Genomic DNA, 18,906 nt, shown 5'->3' with positions numbered 1-18,906 from the left:
TCCTAGTTGACAGATAATTACAACTGATCATTGACATTAACAAACCAATTAATACCCAGGTTGTAACATTTTGCAAAGAGTAACCAGGTGGTGGGAATCGTATTTTTTTCTTTAAAAATATGGCAATAAAATAATACAATGATTCAGTCGTTGACAAGCCTATATTAAAATACTATGTTAAATATTTGACATTTTTTTAAACATAAATTTTGATTTAATATAATAATTATAATAACGAAGGCAATTAAATGTTCTTAAACGAATAGGCAAACATCTTAGCAAATTAGGTAAATTAACCATATATCATCATTTATTATGTCAAATTTTAGTTATTGCCCGTTGAAATGGCACTTCTGCATTGAACGAAACACCCGCAAAATTGAAAAGATTCAGGAAAGAGCTCTGGGGTTTATCTATGGTGACTATAAAAGTACTTACGAAAACTCATTAAAACAATCTAAATTGCCTTCACTAAAAACCAGAAGAATGCAAACAATAGCTTTAGAAACTTTTAAAATTATCAACAAAATGTCCCCACTTTTTTTTTTTTTACAAGATCTAGTTGTTATAAAAAAACCAATCATACAATTTTAGATATACAAATACAGCGGAAGTACCAAGACCTAGAACAACCACGTACGGGATTAAATATTTTAGATATGAAGCAGCAAAGCTCTGGAACTCTTTGCCAAACGAAGCAAGAAATATTACATCATATAATCTGTTCTCAAATTATATTCAAAACTGGTGTTGGGAATTAAATTGTAAATGCAGCTCATGCAGATTCCAGCCTCTCCTGCCTAAATCTTAAAGTTTTGATCTAACTTCTAACTATGCTTCTAAGCTGACATGTACAAATTTAACTGTATTATTTTTACTCTGCTCTGTCTCTTAGGTATGCATATTTATTTAGTCTATGTATATATCCATATTTTTATGTCTGTGTTGCAAACTTTTTTCAGTGCTGGGCATCTTAATATAGCTAGTCCCTGTGTACATATATGCATGACTTGTGATGTCTGTATACATGTATGCGTCCTGTTGTATTTCAAATTTCTGTTTTTATGTCTATTAATGCAATTATATATCATTAATGCTTTGTGTTTTTTATGCTATATAGTCGGTTAAAGAGCTCTTAGCTCATGTTTATTGATACCTGTATATAGTTCCGACTTTAAATAAAAATTACTTACTTACTTACTTTACGAAATGATATTAAATAAAAAAAAAGCAATTAAACATGAGCTAATTATAATACCAATACTATAATAGAACAATCAATAAGAATCATGGTTATAACTGCATGGGAAATATTAAAACATGCCATAATAATAATAGAAACAATATAATAGAAAAATCAATAATAATCATAATAATGATAATAATATTAATACTAAATGGAAAATGATTAAACATGCAACAATATTAATAATAGCGTAAAAAATAATAATAATAATAAAAATAAATGCAATACAATTACTCAAACATGCAATAATCATAATATAAACAACATAGTAGAACAATCAATGATAATAATGATTATAATAAAAATAACTGCAATGGAAAAACAAAAACATGCACTGATGATAATAATAACCTTGGTAATAAGGGTAGTGATAATATTAGTAATGATGATAAAAATAGCAGTGATAATACTACATCCATATAACAACAATGATAATAGTAGTGTAATGTAGTAGAAGTAGTTGTAAAAGTAGTAATAATAATAATAATAATAGTAGTAGTAGCAGTAGTTGTAGTAGTAGTAGAAGTCATGATACTTTCAAGAAGGAAAATGAAATATTATCTATGATCCACATTGCTCAACTGAACTATTTTTTATGTGAAACATCAATTCTCGATAATGATCTAAGTCATGCGACGCCCACTATAATTCCAGTTGAAATGAATTGGATGCTATTGAATTTGCCGTACAATAGGATGTTTGCATAGCTTTTTTTTTTTTTGAAAAGCCTTCTGGTTATTAAGAATAAATGTTTCAGTGAACTTTCCTATAAATTCCCATGTAAAACTTCAAACCCTTCTTTTGAATACAGGAACCTGGGGATAAAAAACTTTGAATCTACATACTACATGGTTATATATCTAATCAGAAACTTATGTATTAAAGATTATTTCTTTATCGAAGAATAATACATCTTCACAGTGACTGACATCCTTTTTAAACATGAATATGAAGCTATATATATCAGAAGCACATACATACAGAAGAAAAAAACACACAGTTACATATACTAGTACATGTAAACAATAAAAACAAGGGAGGACAACAAACAGTGAATATACAGACAGGTCTTTAAAGCAAACTACATGTATAATGTACTGTTAGATCAATGGGAGATAATTGCTTAGGTTGTCATCTTAAAAATTCCAACACAAAAACCCAAATTCAAACGTTCGCAAAAGCAATAGCTTTGTTGGTATATTGAGCATATTTCTTTTACAGAATGATAGTATAATAATAAAGTCATCTCCCATCTTCAATGAATGTTTCCTTTCTTTGTTGTGAGCTCGAAATAAAGGACACCACAGAGTCGTCCACTTCTGCTTCATACTTAGATATTTTATTTTTCATATCGTGTCAGAGAAAAGGTACATCAATGCATTGTAAAAATTAAATCAACTTTTTATATATTTATAGTGAATCTTTTGATATTCCTTTAATAAGAAAAATGTATATAGGTATTTGAAATAATGACTTTGACCATAATGTATTTTTTTTCAACGAAAACATATATTTTTCGAAAAATTTCCAAAACAAAACCCCACATTCTGTGTGTGAATAAGTACATGTTTTTTCTAATTAGAAAAACACCCGCACACAATAGTGTGCTGTTGACTACCCAAGACACAAGAAGTACAAAATCAAACAAACATGATATAGAATTCCCATAAAGCATACTGAATTGTTCAATATATGACTTTGTCATTTATGTAGCCTTTACAAAACGTTGATTTTCATTTTTGTGTACCAAGTCTTAGCTGGTTCTTTCTACACTACGTTTTGGCTGGTTCTCTGTATACAAAGTCTAAGCTGGTTCTCTGGATACCATGTCTTTGGTGGATGTCTTCATAAAATTCGCTAAGTGGTTCTCTTTATACCTGGCCATTAGGATGAATTCTCTATAATGAATCATTAGTAGATCTTTAAGTTTCAAGTTTTATGTGGTTCTCTATATGCCAAATAACTCGGTAAATAGTCAAGAAATCATCTTACAATTTTTACACATAAAACTCAATGTAGAGAGGAAGAATAAACTCTTTATCACAAGTCAAAAGCGACTGGCATTTACCTGTGATCACTCAGAAATGCTGTCAGAATCATCGCTATGGTTTACGTCGACGTCGATCTTAATTTCGTCGTTATGACTTTCATGTGATTCTTCCGATGCTGTCTCGTCCACTGTCTCAGATTCTAAGAGCAGTTGTTCAAAAGTTTGCAGTTCTGCAAAACAAACATTGAGTCCTGTATCAGCAGATATCGCTGTTGTTTCTTCCCTGTGCTCTTCCTCCGGTGCATTCATGTCGATCTCTGTAGACCTCAATCTTTCGTATTCTTTGTTTGAGGAATACCCAATGTCTGATGCAGATTTTTCCATAGATTCAACTTCTGACAAAATATCTTGGAAGTTGGAATCTGCGAAACAAATCTTTAAACCAGCATCATCACCTTGAATGGAATGCTCATTGAAGATCTCCATGTTGGGAATGTTAACCAAGGTGTCGGTGACAATTTGCAATTTTTCGTATGTCTCAATGTCCGTCTTCTCGTCTTGCAGAGTGTGTGTTCCAGAATCTAATTCAATTGGCTCTAGGTAGTCTGATGAATCGGATGCCTTTTCTGTGTTTTCAATGTCAAAGTTCATCTCTGCAATACACAGTCCGGTAGAGAAAGCGATTGACATTTTATCTTCCTTGTTGTCTCTGTCCGTCATTGGCTGTGTATTGTTTGATGATACAAAAAGTGCTTCGATGTTTTGAACATCAAAGTTTAATTCAGCAATGCAAAATCCAGCGATGTCAGTGGTTTGTTTTTCTTCTGAACCCTTTTCTTTGCTGTATTTCTCCGATTCTGGGTCTCCTTCGATATCTTCAACATCAAAATTTACTTCTGCAAGGCAAAATTCAGGAGTTACACTGGTTTGCTTTTCGCTTGAATTATATCCCGTGTTTTTGTGTGGCATTGGTTGTAAGTAGTCAGATGAATTCGACTCGCCTCCGCAGTTTCCAACATCAAAATTCACCTCTGCAATGCAAAATCCTTTTATAGGTGTCATAGGTTTTTCTTCTGCCTTGGTTTTTGTATCCGATATAGGAAAGAAATCGTTAGGTGCTTCGTTGTTGGTTTTATATGTTCCGGCATCCAATAATGTTTCATTCTTGGAACTGGGTTTCTCTTTTTCAGTATATTTGGCATCGATGGCATCATCTACTTCTTGTATTTCTACTTCTAAAAACCTAAATTCCGAAAGGGAGATGGATTCTTTTGCCTCTTCTCGTTTATAATTTGGCAATGTTTCTGGGATTTTGAATGGGCTGATACCAGGGAAAACGTCAGTGATAGGTTCTCTTTTCACATTGGATAGCAATTGCGATATGAAGTCTGCATCTTCGGCTTCTTCTTGTCTTTGCTTAATCCGCTCCAGTTCTATCCAATCACCACCAATGCCGTCATCATCATAATCGTTAAGTCCGGATTTTCTTCCACGGCGCATTCTTCTTCGGGAAAGAGGCCGTCCTGTGGATTGGGAGTGATCATTATGGATAAGTGCTTTTCTTTCGCCACTTAGCGAGTCAACATCAGGCGGGTTAATAAGCAGCGAATACTGCGAATGCTTTTCTGAAGTAGTTCCGTCAAGGAAGGGTTTCTCTGCGATAATTCCTTGCAGACTGTCATATGCTCTTGCTGTACCATGCGCTCCTTCTACTTCTGGGAAGCTGTTTGGGGGATCATTGGCAGCTTGGTCCAAGCAATACCTACACAGACAGCCTTCTTTGCGAGTTTCGTATGAAGCAAGAGCTTGGTATTCCGTTCCTGGCAATGCTGCGGGTCTTTGAAGAGGAGATTCATAATCGTTCGCTATCGGTATCAATTCATAGTGATCCTCTGCAATAGATTGATATCTGGTCGACCTTTGTAGAAACCTTCGTCGAAACATACGCTGTAACTCTCGATGCAACAACATGCAAGTTATATTTAACAGTTCACGCTGGATCCGTGCTTCTATCTGTTCGATCTCGACGTCTAGCCTTTTCGTCATCCTGTGTTAAATAATGTTGTCATTCATTCATTACTATTTTGTATTTATTATTTTATTAAATATAATATCCATCTAATCATGAAATGAAATAACCTTACCGGTGGATTCTGACGGCGAGGACGATGACAATCGCCAACATAAGATATATTCCAACCACAACTGAAGAATAGATATACAGTTACATGTGCATCCCTATCTGACTAATGAAAATATGAAGATAATAAACAATGATCAATCCCCTAACTCTCAAAAGGAATACAAAGTTGTGTAAACACGAATCCTTCAACACAAAAGCGGTGAAAGCATATGGCTAGGAAAACGCACATTCCCTGTTGACCAACTAATTCCGCCATGAGTCCTAGGTATTGACAAGGTAAAGGGATGACTCGGTAGTCCACAGATGAAAAACTTCAGATAGGATCATGCCTAATGCAAGGTTGCATTTGTAAATGAGAATGTTATCACTATGAAATCTGCGAAATTGCGAATGGTGACTCCAAAGGAGACCATTGGAATTATTTAATATTAATTTATTTGTCACTATCCTGATTCGATTTAAAACTGGTCAAGTCTTGCGTATCGAATCAGTTGAGAGACATAAACACCAGATGTCGGTGAAAATAGAATATAGCTATATAACAATGGAAAATTGAAAGTGAAGAAGCTGAAATCACCCTAAATTGTCATCAAATTGAGTTGTTGGTTTAACGTTAACATGGTATGGATGAAAACATTATTAATCGCTAAAACATCACCGATATATCCAACTTTTGGAATTGAAGGCCACAGTTATAGCTTTTTTCCTGCTCACAGATAAACTGTTGAATTAATTCTTTCTCGTGACAATTCGAAGATATGTCAGGTAATAAATGACCGCCATTAAATCAACAAAGACTTTGTATGCAGTATCATTGGGAAACTACACCACCTGTTTAATATTAAATTCAGTTCACCTCTGAGTAGAATGAGAGTTGGGTTTAACAAACTAATATTCACAAGATGTACATATTTCTGTGTTCTATTTTCATTGCAGAAGCTGCTGTTTATGATGTCAAAAAAACTTAGACTTATCGCGAGGACTGATATTGTGAAATGTTGAATAGGCATGCGTTTCAATACTGTGAAAGATGAAGATAACAAAGAGTGAAAACTCTCATAACTCCTATAAGCAATACAAAATAGAGAGTTGGGCAAACACGGATCCCTGAATTTACCAGAGGTGGGATCAGATGCCTAGGAGGAGTAAGAATCCCCTGTCGACCGGTCAAACCCGCCGTGAACAATGCGCCAAGAACGGCCTAACAATCGGCATGAAACACGTCAGACAGCACAATGATAGGTTGTATTGGCAACAGTTGGGAACAGTTGTCTGATTCAAAATTCAAAGTTCGCTGAATGTTACTTTGACATCCACATTTGAATTACCTCCCTTTCCGCAAATGTTGTGACAGTGCATTTGAAGTTGTCCCGTCATGGCAGTGAATATGTCCGTAAGGCGAAAAAAAACAACCCGGAACTTGGCAACACGCTTATTAGATCCAACAAGTAGTTTCTTGGTAAGTTTTGGTAAGTTTTGGAATACAGGGTATTCACTCATCTCATTGGGTGGGATATACAATACTACTATATATCCGCCTGCACAAAATGTCTTCCCTACTACTTTTTTTCGAACTCTCACAATTTGTCCGTCCACATTTTTATTTATTATTTCATTGTCGTTGCGTAATGTAAAACTTATACGGTAACAATTTTGATGCACCAAATGCGCATTTCGACAAATAATGCATCTTCAGTGATGCTCAACCGAACTGTTTGGAATCCGAAATAACAATAAACTTTAAGAGCTATTTGAGGGAAAACAGAGTGTCAAAAAAGTGGAGTCAAATTCCTCTAAGGATAAGAGCTATGTATGAGGAAGATAATCCTTAATTTTGAAAGGAATTTCTGAATTTTATCACAGCAATTAAATATACATTCGTATTTTCAAGCTAGTAACGAAGTACTTAGCTATTAGGTAATATTTCTTCATAGAACAATCGTCAAAACGAGTCTGCATTATACATGTATATGCATGTGAGCATGAATTAAGTTCGCTTTCATAAATCGTCGCAATGTGTCCATTCTCGTAAACTTTTACCAATATGAATATTTAGTGCTTTTTATATACATATATGCACTACTTAGAAAATATTATGAAACAAATGACCCGCAAAATGATAAAAAAAAATACGGTTTTTATATCTAAAAATTAATTGATTAGTTGGAATTATATCATTTTAAAATCATTAACGGAGCATCATACAGTTGAAAGGTTACAGGGGGACATTGAAAGCGTGGGAATATCTATAGATTAAAGAGAATTGTTTTTGATGGCTTCGTTAATAATCCAATTATCAGGTACGGAGTGGGGTGTCACGGATAGGTGCGCGATAGGGTGTGTGTACTACACAGTGCAGGAACACCGGAAACGTGCCTTAAGAGGGAATACTTTGAGGTTGTCGCTCCGTTCTCTTGTCTCCATTCCAAATTCCGTTAATTGCATAGTGTGTGGATATTCGACACGTGGTATCACGTATTTGCCAATGTAATAACACAGATGTGGGCTTTTTCCCAATTCGATCCTTTTGCTGACCCCCGTCGGTTCAAGATGAAGAGATGGTGAGTAGCATACGTATGTGTTAATAACAATTAGTAATCTAAAAATATCGATTGATTAATAGGTAGTCCCCATGACACTGTTTAAACACATAAGCTACAAATCCTATGTTTTACCTTTAAACGGTAATAATCATTCACAAGTATGGAATTTTTAGTAAAACATACCTATTTTGATTATGTTTTATCATTTGAAGGTTATAGTCAAGATTTGAGCTGAAATTTGTCAAATTTCATTTTACATTTTTAATGTTTACAATGCCTACCTATGGTACATGTATTTCTAATTTCGAGTTACAAAGAGATTGAGAGCTCACAATTCTAATTTCTTTGTGAGGTAAGTAAGGCTCGTGTATTATTTTGTTTACATTGCTTAAATATACTAGTAAAAGTTTCGTTCAAAGCATATTTATTTATCTTTTGCAATTTGCAAGTTTATTCTAAGCACAATTAAATAGTTCCTAGTGTTTTTAACATCTGATTTCGTTTTAAACATGGTATTTATTGTTATTAACCGATCAATGTATTTAAACAAAACATGACCTTTCTTACCAAAAAAAAAAAAAAAAACAAACTGTGAGTGCTTTATCTCTCAATAATTGTCCTTCAAATTTGTGTTGACCATTAGAAATATCTTAGTTATTAAGCATTGTAAACATTTAAAATGGGAAAATAAAATTAGGAAAATTATCTGTTCAAATTGTATATGGTGTTTATATATCTCAACTGATTCAATATGCAAGAGCTTGTTCTGCGTATAGTCAGTTTTTAAATCGAGGTAAGCTACTGACAAACAAGTTGATGGTACAGGGATTTCAACAGTCTCGATTGAAGTCAGCATTTCGCAAATTCTATGGTCGTTATAACGATCTAGTTCGTCAGTACAACCTCGCATTGGGTCAAATGCTGTCTGACCTGTTTCATACCGATTGTTAAGCCGTTCTTGGCACACTGATTTTGACTGCGGATAACTCCGTTTACCTGATCAGGATATAGGGCTCACGGCGGGTGTGACCGGTCAACAGGGGATGCTTACTCCTTCTAGGCACCTGATCCCACCTCTTGTGTGTCCAGGGGTCCGTGTTTGCCCAACTATCTATTTTGTATTGCTTGTGGGAGTTATGAGATTGATCACTGTTCGTTATCTTCACCTTGCATTGTAACCATGCCCCTAAAACTTGACGATTGCAAAATATTTACGGGATATTTTAATTAAATATGACCTACTAGATGCTATGGTCTTCAACTATCTCATTTAATGTATTTACGTCAGAAAACAAACACTAGTCTGTCATTACAACGCCTCACCATTCCAAGTTTTTCATTATTTACGTTAGGAAACAAAACACAATCTAGCTAAAACTAGTTGCACATCAAAGTATTACTCTCAGTCAAAGATATATGACTTAGTAACGCGCTTCTCTGCACGTTTTAAAAAAATATTTAAGTCAGGAAACAGCATGGTTGCTTCACTTCTTCATACACTCACGGATATCTAAAATATGACGTAGCGTTAATCTACAAAATAACAACGCTTCACTCTTCAAGTATCTCATTACACCTATTCACGTAAAAAAACACAACAACGTTACGTCATACACTCGCGGATAATTAAGTTAACAAACCGTTATTCCAATGCCGTACACTTAAAGTATTTCCACCCTCCTGTGACATCATAAGATTTTTCAAAGTCAATGATATAACAAGATTTATGCATGTAAGGAAATTAAATTTCGTTGGAGTTTTTTCAATGGTTATTGTTAAAAATCTTGTTAACCATAACATATTTCAAAAGTCTTACGTTATCTACACATAATCAATTATATGTTTAAAAATATCGAACCCAATGTCAATAATTCTATTTTGATTAACTTATTGATCAAGTCCATTATGCGATATATTTCATTTATTTTTCATAAAAATGTATGATTTTTAAAGAAACCGTTTCATGAAATTGTTATGAATGTTATGTTTTTGTAAAATTTTGATAATGCTGTTTAATGAAAATTGCAATTTTCTGACGCTGAAAACAGGTATATTATGCTAATTTATAAAACAAATTATTAATACCGCAACATATTTATTGTTTTATCACTTTTATTTGTTACTAAGATGAAAGGTGAAGATAATGAACAGTGATCAATCTCATAACTCCTACAAGGAATTCGAAATAGATAGTTGGGCAAACACGGACCCCTGGACACACCAGAGGTGGGATCAGATAAACACGGACCTCTGGACAAACCAGAGGTGGGATCAGATAAACACGGACCCCTGGACACACCAGAGGTGGGATCAGATAAACACGGACCCCTGGACACACCAGAGGTGGGATCAGATAAACACGGACCCCTGGACACACCAGAGGTGGGATCAGATAAACACGGACCCCTGAACACACCAGAGGTGGGATCAGATAAACACGGACCCCTGAACACACCAGAGGTGGGATCAGATAAACACGGACCCCTGAACACACCAGAGGTGGGATCAGGTGCCTAGGAGGAGTAAGCATCCCCTGTATCTTCCTCGTAATAGCAATAACGTAATTTAATAACCAACTTTAAGTCAGGCAGATGCAATAACACATCATTGGTCTTAGAATAACATTAAATCATATAAGCAACTACACTGTGCGTACACACAAATGTCGGTCGTACAATAACATGAAATGATGACGAACACGAACTTGTGCAAACGCAGCTACAAACAACACGTCGCTGGTTTAACAAAGATCAAATTATAAGAAACATAAACTCACCCTGACGCACCTATACTCAAGTCGCCACCGTTGGTCTAACAAGAACATGAAAACAATTGAACTCAACAAGCAGTGTTTTTCCGTAACTGTAAACAACACCCTAACGGTACTACACACAACACTCCATGATTTACTATCACTGTAAACAACACGCTAACGGTACTACACAAAACGTCCCATGATTTAACGCTACTCAGTAAACAACACGCTAACAGTACTACACACAACACTCTATGGTTTAACATAACTGTACACAACACGCTAACAGTACTACACACAACACTCTATGGTTTAACATAACTGTAAACAACACGCTAACGGTACTACATACAACACTCCATGGTTTAATGTAACTGTAAACAACACGCTAACGGTACTACATACAACACTCCATGGTTTAATGTAACTGTAAACAACACGCTAACGGTACTACATACAACACGCCATGGTTTAATGTAACTGTAAACAACACGCTAACGGTACTACATACAACACTCCATGGTTTAATGTAACTGTAAACACGCTCACGGTACTACACACAACACTCTATGATTTACTATCACTGTAAACAACACGCTAACGGTACTACAAAAAACGTCCCATGATTTAACGCTACTCAGTAAACAACACGCTAACAGTACTACACACAACACTCTATGGTTTAACATAACTGTAAACAACACGCTAACGGTACTTTCCTCAATACCCTATGGTCTAACTCTACTTAGTAAACAACACAGTAACGGTACTATACTCAACACTTCGTGGATTATTATCACTGTAGACAACACGCTAACGATAATACACTCAACACTCATTGGTTTAACATAACTGTAAACAACACGCTAACGGTACTACACACAATACACCATGATTTATTATCACTGTAAACAACACGCTAATGGAACAACACTCCACACTCTAAGGTTTATTAACACGGTAAACAACACGCTAATTGTACTGCACAAAACTCTTCATTGTTTAACAACACTCAGTAAACAACACGCTAACGGTACTGCACACAACACTCCGTGGTTTCTCTCAACTATAAACAACACGTATAGTCACGCTCACGCAACTACACAAAAACGTGCAGTCGTTTAACATAACTCTAAACTACACGCAGGTAAACGCACTAAAATTGTCACGCATAGTTACGATAACACACAAACCACATTCCCTTAAACGTAAGCAAAATCCTTAAAACAGTCCTGTCAAAGATACCATGTCGTTGATCTAACGATAGCATAAAACAGAAACACTGTCACGCTAACGGAACTACATACAACGCGATATGTGACTATTAAAGTACGTCGGACACAACTTAACAGAGCATGTGGTAGCTTATGTGATTAGATATGAAAGGTTAACCTGACACAACACGTTTTAAATTAGACTCAAAGTCATATAACAAACCGACACGGACAAGCATTCTCAACACATTGTTCCGCTGACACAAAGTGCAAAGAATACATGCCATATTTGTGAATTCACAAATCACGCTGTTGGATCATCCCGTTATGAGACTCTGCTATGGGAGCTAACTCTCGCCCGTCAAAGCGTCATTGTACCAGCACAGAATTGTTTAATTGTTAAATAAAGCTCAGTCGGGATGACACATAACATTTAATTAATGGTATATTTTATGTAATGTACAACTTGCAATTGCGTACAACACTTTACACACCACACCGTTGCGCAAATCAACAAAATACAACGTTGCGGACACAGCAATTACGGACGCCTGTTGAAGCCAGTACATAGAACAAACTTTCTTTTATTGCGTTTAAAGCAATAACCATTGCGTTTATTCGCAAAAGATTGCGTTTTGCGATGAAACGCACTAAAATAACGTTTTTTCTATGTAATAGCCTGAGCAGGCTTCCCTACTATATAAATGTCGAACTATGTCTTTTGTACAGATATAATTCGAAATATAATGTCGTTTTCACCGACATTATATACTAATCAAATTCTAATATAGGTGGACATATTGTAGTAGTTCGTTCAAAAACCAGGCGGACATATTGTGACATTTTGAAAAAACAATGGGCGGACATATAGTGCAGGCGGACATATAGTGACTCTTTCAAAACAAATTGGGCAGACATATTGTGCAGGCGGACATATCAGGACAGTTTGGTCCAAAATTTGGCGGACATATAGCGAAAGCGGACATATTGTGCAGGCGGACAACAAATGTGTTTAAATATGAAGTATTTCTGTGTAGAATCTAGTCTTGGATTTCAAGTAGCATTACTAATGTGGAATTTAAGCGTAGGTTGTTTGGAATAGAGTTTCAGCAAGTGAGCCTTTACAAACAAAGTCAATTTTGTTACTAGCTTTGGCTGCTGGAACCATTGCATATTGCTCAAGTAATAATCTGATTTTTGATCAAATCTTGTTTAGAAACACTGAAAGACACATGGTGCGCATTTTTGTGATAGTTATATTGTACTTTTTTATCCCTTCTAACAAAGTATCAATTTTTTTACCCAACCGTATAACTGAACAATTTCTTACATATTTTAAGTGCTTCTATTTCCTATGAATTATGTTACTGGAGTTTGTTTCTATCATCAACTTCTCATAGTTGTGTAGCAATATCCCTTATAACCTGCATATGATGTGTGTATCCTTCAATTGATCTGATAAATGAGAGCATGTTTTGCGTATGATCAGTTTTTAAATTGAGGTAAGCTACTGACAATGAAATTAGTGTTACTTGAGGTGTCGATAGTTTTGTTTAAAGTCAGCGTTTCCATAGTCGCACCATGCTTTAATTAGTAAATACATGTACACACTAAAGGTGTTCGAATGTTCTTTGTTATATGTGAATTGTTCGGTCATTTTTGGGATACTGAATTCATTTCTACACATTCTGCCGTTAATCTGAGCAGGACATATAGCTTAAGACGGGTACAACCAGTGACGGGGGATTTTTTTCTCATTCTAGACGCCTGACTTTATCTCCGGTATGTACGTGTCTACCCTTCATTTATTTTCTAAAGTTGATCACTGTTCGTTATATTCAAGTTTTATATTCAAACTAATTGTAAATATCGTAAGGTGAGCCCAGAGTCCCTGTAACAAATTATCTATACAACTTTTCAATATGTATTAAAATTGAAGATTGATTAGATTTAGTTACTTACTGAGTACTTCCTTGTTCCATTGAATGTCCGGGTCTTGATATTCTGGGGTAATGCAATCTGAAATGTCAAGAAAATATCAACTGTGAGCAGTAAGCGCCATTCTCTATCCTAACTCAAGTTTAATGAAATTCCATTTCACTGTGTCAACTGAAATTGTTCTTTTAAAAAAGTATACACCATATGACACTAATCTATATATAAAAGAAAAAAATACATATTTGTGACACAATAACACATTAAGTAAAATATTCAAAGACAATTATTTTGCATTTACTGCAAAATGGTGACATCAGTGGAAAAATAGTGGACTACAACATATGTATGGCTTTGACTGAGAAAATAAATTCGGGCTTTAAAATGTTAAAAGATCGTTATACCATATTCGCGCATATTATATATGAAAGTTGATTGCATTGATTGTATTTTATTTAACGTCCCTCTCGATAGTTTTCCAATCATATGGAGACTTCAACAAGACCGATGAAGGACATACAATTTAGGCTTATGTTCACCGCTTACGACCGTTGTGCAGTGCGGGTTATTTAGTACGGCAAACTTAATGTGACACGGAACATCCGTTTTTAAGGTCATTCCCGAGGACCCGTAACATGACATTCACACCGGATGCCGAACGTTTGGCGATGGAATTGTCACTACATGTTTTAACAACTTAGGTCCGTCGCGGCCGGGATTTGAACTCCGACCTATCGCATTTGGGGTGATTGCTCTACCTCTACACCACCGTGGCAATTATATGAAAATTGAATAGTAATTTGATATTAAAAAAGAAATGATTTGTAATTACTTGACAATATTTTCTTTCACAAACACAGTTTATCACTGGATAACTGTAGCAACTAACGATGAACTACCCTAACATTTTCCCCGCGTTACAACTACAACATGTACATGTGTACACTGTAATTATCCCCATGAAACCTGAACTGAGCTGTGACATGCATTCCCCTTCTGTTAATTTTGAATTATTTGTAAGAATTATGGGATTGATCACTATATGCTACCTTCACGTTTTCATTGACATGCACTAGGTACATTAAGTAGTTGTGACAAAGTTCTTACATATTCAGAAACAAACATATACCCTTGTTGGATATATGCATTGTGAACCCGTTTCGTTGAATAGTTATTTGATAAAACTTACCATCTTTCTTGCCGTCAAATATTGAGATGGAGCCTGCAAATAATTCGAAAATTATATACAATAGAACCCAATCGACCTTACCTTTTTATGCCATATGGTGTCAGGTATAATGTTGAGAGTTAGAAAATAATAATGACAGCGATTTTAAGCGGAAGTGCATAGCCCTTAAAACATTCAATTTCGGGGAAAATTGACCCCCCGCGCAAAAAAGAATAAAACAAATTGAGTTTGTTGATAATCAAAGCCTAATAATGCACATCAGGGGAGTCAAGAACTGCATCATAAATACATTTTCTGCTGTCAATACATGGTGAAATACTTACGTGGAAGAAAATAACACATGTTGAAATCAATGTGATATAAACACTGGTGTCATAGTGAGAAGCCTTTGCACACATGGAAAGGGATACACTGACTACAGAAATACATTTACATTGGGGGAAAAATGCAAGCTAAGGTACCATACAATCATGCATGTCTTCATATCAATCTAGATTATTACACAAATATACATACACATCCAAGGTGTATAGGTGCCCCTCTGAAGAAGATGCTCATGTTTACGAACTATTTTTTTCTTGTCCCGAATTCCACATGTACGTCCATTTTGCAGATTTCTTTTTGTTATTGCGTCATTTATAGTTGTTCTAATCCAGCTGAAATCGTAAAGGTTTTAATATGGAAAAGGTGATGCCACGGTAAGAGTTGTTTGTGAACGATACAAACATGTCAGAAATCAATACTCAATTGATGATGAGTTCCCATAATAAGATGTGTTTTTTACGAATTACATTGTTTCTGTATCTACTCCTGTTTTCTATGAATTTCTCTTCAATGATCATGTTAATTTAGTTGATAAATGATAATAGCCTACTTGAAATAGTTTCCGTAAAATATTTAACCACATTATACGTCTACCCTCATAACATTTCTCTTACTTGCAGTAGGATTTACAACTTCTTTCGTTCTTCAGTTCAGATAAATCCAATTCATCGATAGACGCACATGAGGAAGAATATGCTGTAAGGAAAAAGAAAACCTTCACAAAAATGTGTATCTTATGCGTTTTCATCCAATGCAAATCTAATGTTCGGATTCTTTTTAAAATATTTTCATTCGGAAAATGATTGAGAGCAATGTCAATGGATTTTTATCTCTTAAATATGTATTTCTGGTTCGTATCTATTTTCCCTCTAGATGTGTTTTGTTTCCCGTCCCAAATGAGAATTTTTGCACTATATTGAATCATCCAAACATCCAAGATTGCTTTAAAAGGCCGCAAAAATTGGCCTATGCAAGTCGTAATAGTGATTTCGTTTTCATTGAGCCTGTTTAAGATCGCATCTAAAAGAACAGAGATATTCAGAATTAGTGTGATACGCTTTTCAAAAAAGCGACCATCACATTTATCAGATTATTAGGTTTAGATCGGCTCGATAATTGGACCTTGGTTTCCGAATTGAAATACAACAGCCTTCACCACAAGGCTAGTGTGGATTGTTTTATTGTTAATAACAATACAAGTATTGATTGTACGATTCGTTAATTGTAAAAACTGGTAGGTTTGGACAATCTGAAGATGATTGTTAACACTACCACCGTTATGTTGTAGAAGCAAAATGACACTCCGATTACAATGTATCGTATTTCTGAATGATACTATACAACATACCTGTCACATTTACCCCACAAGAAGGCACTATGCACCGATCCCAGACTACTTTTCTGTTCGTTGTCAAGCACCACGGTTCATCAGAATCAAAATCTCTGCAATAATTATCACGAGCCCCAGGGTAGGATCCGTAGCTGTGTTTGTGTGGGTACTGTTTGTCCCACGCCTGACACTCAAACCCTTGCTCTGTCACGTTTTGTGTTCCAAGATAACTAACTCCAGGGATTTTACAATCTGAAATTTACAGCAAAACTGATTGTTAAGATTCTTTAAAATTATCGTTATATGTATATTTTGTAAGATATTGGAGTTTCTCTCTTCCTCTATATCACATATTTACCTGTTGTCTAATATCAATGTGTGATGTCAATGTGAACATATAATTGGTATTTGTGTGGTGTCTGTCTGATTTTATTGTTACTAATTGTGTGATGTCATTGTACCCACACCATTACTAAATATGCGTTATTTGTGTGATTTAATCGTTATTTACTATGTGAGGTCCTTGTTCTTACACAATCATTTTTATTGTGCCGTCACAGTACCTGTATGAACACCTACTATTCTGTGTCATTTTAAGTCTAACGTTATTCATTCTGTGGATTAAGTGTGGATTTATAGCCATGCAGTTGGGATATCCAGGGACATTTATTTCTTTTCTCTTCGTTTGCTTGCCTGCCTGTCTGTCTGTTTGTGTGCATGCTTGTATGCAAAAGTTTTATACTTGGTAATGTTATGTGATGGCCCTCTCATGCGTTAATGATATGTTCCTTGTTTGAAAACACTGCTTGAAAGATGTTTGCACCGGAGATTTGGGGCAATGTCAATCTTTTAGGGAGTGTATTTTTGAATTATGCATTGATAGATAATTAGGGAATTAAAACGAAAAAAACATACTGGAGTTGCAATGCTTGTTATTGAGGTACAGTGTTCTAAACAATACCTTTTTTTTTACTTAAAATATATTCATGATTTAGTCAATTACACTTGATATATCACTTCACCACAAGTCAATCATTACATAAAACAGTCTGTTTTTCCCTAAAATAGCTCTAGCAAGTTTATCGTTATTTCGGATTTCAAACATTTTGGTTGAGCATCATTGATTTGTCGAAATGCGCATCTGGTGCATAAAAATTGGTATCGTCTAAGTTTTACATAAAACAGATAAATAATCATGTCTGCTAACAATACATATGTAAAAAATGTTCAATGCAAGTAAGGGAAATAAATAATGACGTTTCTGCACTCGATATGCGAAAAATTTCATGATATCAAATTTGTGATTAAAAAAACGTATTAGGAATAATGTAAATTTCTAAAATTTCACATAATTTTCAAGGTCATGTCTTAAAATTTAAAATAGAACTAAAATAAGTTGGAATTGAGGATCAAATGTTTTAATCATAGGCCAAAATACTCATTTTATACAAAATTTAAAGTAAATTAATTAAACTTTTTTTCAGAATCAGTGTTCTGTTTTAAAAGATATACCAACCACATTTTAAAAAATACAACATTTGAATTTTTTCCAAGTCTTAACTACTTGGATTGTAAATCATAAACTGAAATGCACGCATATTAGCATATACATAGAAGTCACATTGGATGAAACATAAAATGTAGTCTCATGTAGCTTTAGAACTTTTCGATTAATCAATCCTTCTGCCAAAAATATAGTCCCTGTGTAACCCTTTGGATTTTTGAATTAAGATAAAATGTTTCGACTAGATATGGTACAGTTATAAATGCGTGATATGTTTGCACCAGTGAGGCCAGTATTGAACCAGTAAACGTTTAATTGTAGCATTCTGCGCAGTTGTGCTGAGAGTTTCTGGAGTGAATATCCTTAAGTAGGGAATTTTTTAACAGTATGAGTTTAACCTTGGAATGTGATATACTTTTGAAAATAAAAAGAAACGAACTTTGACTTTGGTCGTGAATGTGCATGGATTGTTGTATGCCTTTTTTCGAATGCGTATTTATCGTGACAACGCCTTTCATAACAAATCTTTTTTTTTACCATGTGACCATATATTTTCACATGATGATTAAAATAATTTATCTAGGCAATAACGTTGATATACATAAGTACTAAGGTTTCCCTATCTCACATGAGCATTCTTTGCAACAAGACATATCCTTTAGTATCTGAATTACTTTACATCCATATTGGACATCATTGTTTAGCAAATACCTCTTGTACTTGCACGCAACGC

General features: G+C 34.8%; 1 protein-coding gene across 1 annotated transcript; it reads right to left on the bottom strand.

Moving 5' to 3' along the window:
* Positions 1 to 2,768: 2,768 nt before the first annotated feature.
* LOC125651259 (uncharacterized) lies at positions 2,769 to 4,318 on the bottom strand. Its single transcript, XM_056161548.1, has 2 exons — positions 3,315 to 4,318; positions 2,769 to 3,144 (listed from the first exon to the last, which is right to left on the bottom strand). The coding sequence occupies exon 1, from the start codon at positions 4,296 to 4,298 to the stop codon at positions 3,321 to 3,323; it is 978 nt and encodes a 325-aa protein (XP_056017523.1). The 5' UTR covers positions 4,299 to 4,318; the 3' UTR covers positions 2,769 to 3,144; positions 3,315 to 3,320.
* Between the last annotated feature and the right edge of the window lie 14,588 nt (positions 4,319 to 18,906).

The sequence above is a fragment of the Ostrea edulis genome, chromosome 4, assembly GCF_947568905.1.
Source record: "Ostrea edulis chromosome 4, xbOstEdul1.1, whole genome shotgun sequence".
NCBI lineage: Eukaryota > Metazoa > Mollusca > Bivalvia > Ostreida > Ostreidae > Ostrea > Ostrea edulis.
The sequence above is the reverse complement of the archived record's forward strand: the minus strand, read 5'-3'. Positions and strand labels throughout refer to the sequence as shown.

What these genes read in the sequence shown, in the direction of transcription:
- LOC125651259 (XM_056161548.1), bottom strand. Translation starts at nt 4,298, where the DNA reads ATGACACCTATAAAAGGATTTTGCATTGCAGAGGTGAATTTTGATGTT.